Source organism: Branchiostoma belcheri, unplaced genomic scaffold, assembly GCF_001625305.1.
Source record: "Branchiostoma belcheri isolate BF01 breed outbred unplaced genomic scaffold, Haploidv18h27 scaffold106, whole genome shotgun sequence".
NCBI lineage: Eukaryota > Metazoa > Chordata > Leptocardii > Amphioxiformes > Branchiostomatidae > Branchiostoma > Branchiostoma belcheri.
The window spans coordinates 167,573-172,527 of NW_017802447.1; the positions used below are offsets into that span (position 1 = coordinate 167,573).

A 4,955-nucleotide genomic window follows, 5' to 3' on the forward strand; every position below is an offset into this window, starting at 1 on the left:
ATTTGTCATGCCCACTAGTTATGTATAATGATGAATGCGCCCCTTCTGTCATGCATCACTTGTTACAGATTAACTTTGTAACATTCCGCAGCAATGTAGTCATGTTTTCAACTTATGGTATTTTAAAATACTGAGGTCGTGATATAAAAAGTGGCCATCTTAGGGAGGTCCGTGTGTTACATTTTAGAATCGCCAGAACAACACGAACGTATTAGAAGAAATACTTAGTACATAAATTCATTTCTCAGGACGATTTTATTCATGAAGTGTGAAATATAACTCAATTCAGTATCAATTCAACTACATTTGTACTTTATGTCCCTAGTATTCACATTTTTGTCCAGGTAAGATTGTTTCACTCTTGACAAGACAGTGACAGATGTAGCAAGAAACTCGCCTCGACAACAGAGTGTGTTTAGGCGCACCAGGTGTTCAGCCGGAGGGTATCTACAGGTAACTGACAGGTAAAACAAAGGCCCGGCACCTTACGGCAAACTCCCATCACAGGAACAACAGGTGGCCGATTAGAACAATGTCTCAACTGGTGTGGCACTCAAAACAGTCTCTTTATAAAGGGTTGTTTACTAGTGTACACTGATCTGAACTCTTACAAAATGTTTTATTTTCAGAGAGTCTATAAGAAAAGGTGGCCAAAATATTTCTCTCACCTAGAATAAGAGACGGCTTATCTGAAATGTGATCACGGCATGGAGGATGATTTACACAACAGTTAAGCAGTCGTTATGTAGAAAACAATTATTCGCGACCTTTGGCGAGCATATATTTCGCGCTCTGCCAATCAGAAACATCGCACGGCGCGGTCACATTCATCGTAGGTCGTCGTGCAAAGTGGTCCCGTACAATTTTTAGACTGGCTGTGACTGAACCAACCACCAATGGGAATCTGGGAAATTTGTACGACATCTGTACGACTAAGTCAAGAATGTACTAGTACTCAATCTGCTTCAACGGTGGGACGAATGTGAGCAGGCCATTTGACATAAGGAAGACCAGGGATGTATAAACATTCATTCAGTCCGTGTCCAAAACATTCCTTCATGAAGGGCCCAGCACATGGAAAAATACCGATTATAACAAGAAATCTGAGATTTCAAACTTCCAGGAGGTATTATTAGAGAAGAGCCATGTCGTACTTTCAACGGGCCTAGGACAGAAACTTTGCAGGCTGAGAGCTTGCTACACGTTTCCCCATTGGCACCTTGAACAACGCAAGTCAATAACACCAGCATTGCAGTCAGTCTGGCATGAAAACGCTCTATGGCCCCATCACACGTCTGGCCTTGTTCGAGTTAAACTCAAACCGCGTAAGAGAGACCAGGTCGTCCGGTTTCCCCAATCGGGCCGTTTTGTCTGACCACACCGGGATGGACTTCAACTCCCAGCTGCAGTAGCTCAGCAGAACCGCTAGGGTCGCTTTCATCAAGAAGAAAGCGATGCCCTGTCCAGGACATTGGTGGCTGTCCAAGTCAGGAGGCTCCGTAAGACTGAAAAGGGCAAAAAGACATTTGCGATCAAAATAAATGCCTGTCAGAATACACTGTTATGTTCTGAACTCCTGAAGGCGTTGACAAGTTTATTTATGGGCCTTACAAAATTACCGTGACATGGTCACATATTTGTTGATTGATTCAATGATTCATTGATAAACCAGAGACATAACATTTACCAACACAGATGAACTCTTAAGACAATTCCAGTTTTCGCCACACCCTACCAACTCACCAAGTATGAAACCAATGCATCCAGCCGTTCTTGAGTTATCTTGTTGACTAACAGACAAACGCAACTAAAATTACTAGTAATGTCATGTCATGGAGGTAATAAAAGATTTTCTCACCTTCCATGTGGAAAGACAAGATGTTTCCTCTTGTCCCCACCCCCTTCTTCATCCAGAAAGCGATTACACCGGAAAAGTCCTGGCCGGAGGAACACGGACACGTCACGCTGCGCCCAGAAGCAACTACCGAGCAGCTGCTCTCCCTTGCGGACCTGCACACAACAACACTGAGTCAGCGCATCTACCCCAGAAGTAAGCATGATTTTTCAACGATAACAAACAACTTTTTGGTCGGGCAGTACATCTGTGCTCTATGAACAAAAGAATCATTACTCCGTGAAGGAGGTCAGGACCTCCGGACGGAGTGTTGTAATCGGCTGATTTTTCATGTTCGCAGTCAAAACACTGGGTTCTCTTTGTGTAATCGGCACGCAATTTTATACGCCGTCTGCGGGCATGCCCGTGTTGATGCACGAATGTGTATTTTTGCCGTTGCTGCTTTCGCGGTCAATGTAATATCGCAGACGCACCCCTACAATTACAAGGCGAATTGGAATGGTCCAGAAAAACGCGTTGTTTGGAATAGCAGTGGGGTTCAAAAAAGTTCATGCAGATACGGGGTGGTTTTTATAAGTGGTTCCAGATGTTTTTGCCCATGGTTAAGAGATGCCAAGTTTTTTGGAAGATGTTCGCAGCCAAAACGCATTCTTCCGTACGTCGCATTTCTGTGTAATTTCGCATGTGGTGTTGCATTATGTCCGGGATGATGCACGTCTTTTTATTTTTACCGTAGCTGTTTTGATATTGGAGTAAATGCTTATTTTCGAAACATCCCCATTTCTTTGAAATGGTTTCGTCCGTTTATGCAACTGTTACTGCGCTAATGACGACCAGTCGCGCTGTCCTGATACACCGCGAATGTGCGAGTGTTCCCTGTAGACAGTCCCGGGAGTCATTTTTTTCGCACATTCCAGGAGCCAAACCAAAATACGTTCATGAACCGAGTCCAAAAAACCGAAACGTGAAAATCGGATGATCGGACCTGATGTACATTTCTCTTTCTATAGATTGTACACACAATACACACATCTTTAGATAATCTGGCCATGGCAGGTTAAAAAAAAGTAACCCTGAATCATACTAGATTAGCGTAAATGCATGTTAATGCGTTCAAAACAAGAAAAAAATTGTTTCCGGGTATTAATCTCTTGAACCACGGCGCTGAATATTGACGCAAAAATATTTCGGGCATCGCGCGCCCTTCCCGCGTCACGTGTAGGCATCTCGCATCTCTGATTGGTTGTTGCGTCTTAAGATGACTGAGCCGACGCGCGTTTAAACAATTTTTCTTTGTTCGATTTATCACACTTCACAGAGAATTGTCGCCAATGGCTACTTCTTTTTGTTGCAATATATAATACTTCACGGAGAATTGTCGCCTATGGCTTCTTGTTTCGGTTTTGCAATTTAAAAAAATTCAATACCGAACATATTTTTACACATGCAATAAGCCATGGCAATAAATCTTATTGTCCTTATTGCCTGTAAGTGGCGCAGTGCTTGAAAGGCGCACTAAATGTTGCGAAATTAAACTTGACTGACACCTGTAAAACACTTAGACTGAGCCTGACCCGGCTTAACTCTACTTGAACAGCAGTACTAATTAACTTATAAACTACATGTACCTACCTCAACCTTTTCTTTTCTCGTCGAAATCACGAAGTCCTGTTTTGCCACTCCGAAAAAGTCGAAGACAGGTGGGTGTAGGCGCAAAACCTCTAGTAGAAAACTTTCTAGAAGCTTCATGTCGTCGAGACTTTCTTCCGTGATGCCACCGTGTTTCTTAAGAACTTCTAGCGTCGCTCGAAGGAGGTTGTTTTCTCGGCTTCCGTGACACTCCTTGTATTCAAACGAGCGATGAAGGTGACAATGACGCTCGACGATGCCGCCACTGCGTTGAAAATGACAGCAAAAATGACACTGACGATGCCGTCTTCTTCTTCCTCGATGCCGTGGGCGTGACACAGTCCGATCAACTCTTGGTATTTTGGTGATTCCTGGATGGTTTTCAGAAGAACTGGGAGGGCTGCCGAGGCGAGTGTGTGCTGCTTTGCTCTAGCTATAGAGGGTATCGGTATCCTCGTCCTGATCTTCATCAGTCCTTGTAACCAATTCAGGGCCAGGCGGCCGTCCACTTTACTCCCAAATACCGACTCTGTCATCACATCACTGACCAAAAAGAACACTCTGTCTTCAAAGTCCGTGACCACTCTGGCTCGTGACCACTCTTCGAAGTGCGACAGGATGTGTGCATTGAGAACGGACGGAAGCGTCTCCCGAGATCGCTGCAAGGCGTCGATCAAGAACGCTTTCTTCCGACGATGTTCTTCGCCGTTGACGAACATGGACGGGCAGTATCCATGGGTTAGCTCTTCGCGTACGCCGACGTATCCTAAATAGTACCTCTCCTTGTCCACTAAATCCGTGTTAAAAGATATACTGGATGGTCTCTTGGTTCAGAAGCGCCACGACGGGAACTCCGACGTTTGTACGGACGACAGCAGGGTTTTCCAGGTGGTGCTTCAGTCTGTGGGGTCCCTTCTTGACTTGCTGTATGAGACCCTTCGTGTTGCTCGCTCCTGCACCCATGTTCTACAATGTATTTCTTGATACACCAAACAGAAGGTACAGAAACGTCTTCCTGACACTCGTGAACACCGCAATGTAGTCTGTCCCAGTGGACAGTCCCAGTGGACAGACTACAAATTAGATTGTTTTTGTTTTGTTTTGTCTATCATCATGTAGTACTCCACTATTGTAAAGGGTGTTTGGGTTACTTTATGTTTGAAAAGGGGAAACGCCACCATGTGCCAAAGTATTTTAACGTTTGTTGCTCTTAGATTCAGAATAACGCAATTTTCCTGTTTACTTTGTGAAACTTTCCACCCTCCAGGGACACTTAGGTGTCGCCCATAGAAATTGTCTGCAGCATGTTTCACGCACTCAGTCAGACTAAAGGAAGCCGCATTCTACCATTTCTATATTGTTGATAACGCCTTCCTTCACCACGGCTACTAATCTCAATCTCCGAGCAGAATGAATTGCTAGGGCCTTAATTTGTCGTCATATTTTGAGACCTTTTCTTCAAGGGTGAGCG

General features: G+C 44.4%; 1 protein-coding gene across 1 annotated transcript; it reads right to left on the reverse strand.

The window, feature by feature from the left end:
- Positions 1-240: 240 nt before the first annotated feature.
- Positions 241-4,542, reverse strand: LOC109478918 (allene oxide synthase, chloroplastic-like). Its single transcript, XM_019780728.1, is given in 5 exon segments — positions 241-1,505; positions 1,859-2,010; positions 3,488-3,703; positions 3,706-4,290; positions 4,292-4,542. Coding segments are annotated over 5 exon segments (1,338 nt in total). The 5' UTR covers positions 4,448-4,542; the 3' UTR covers positions 241-1,276.
- Positions 4,543-4,955: the final 413 nt, after the last annotated feature.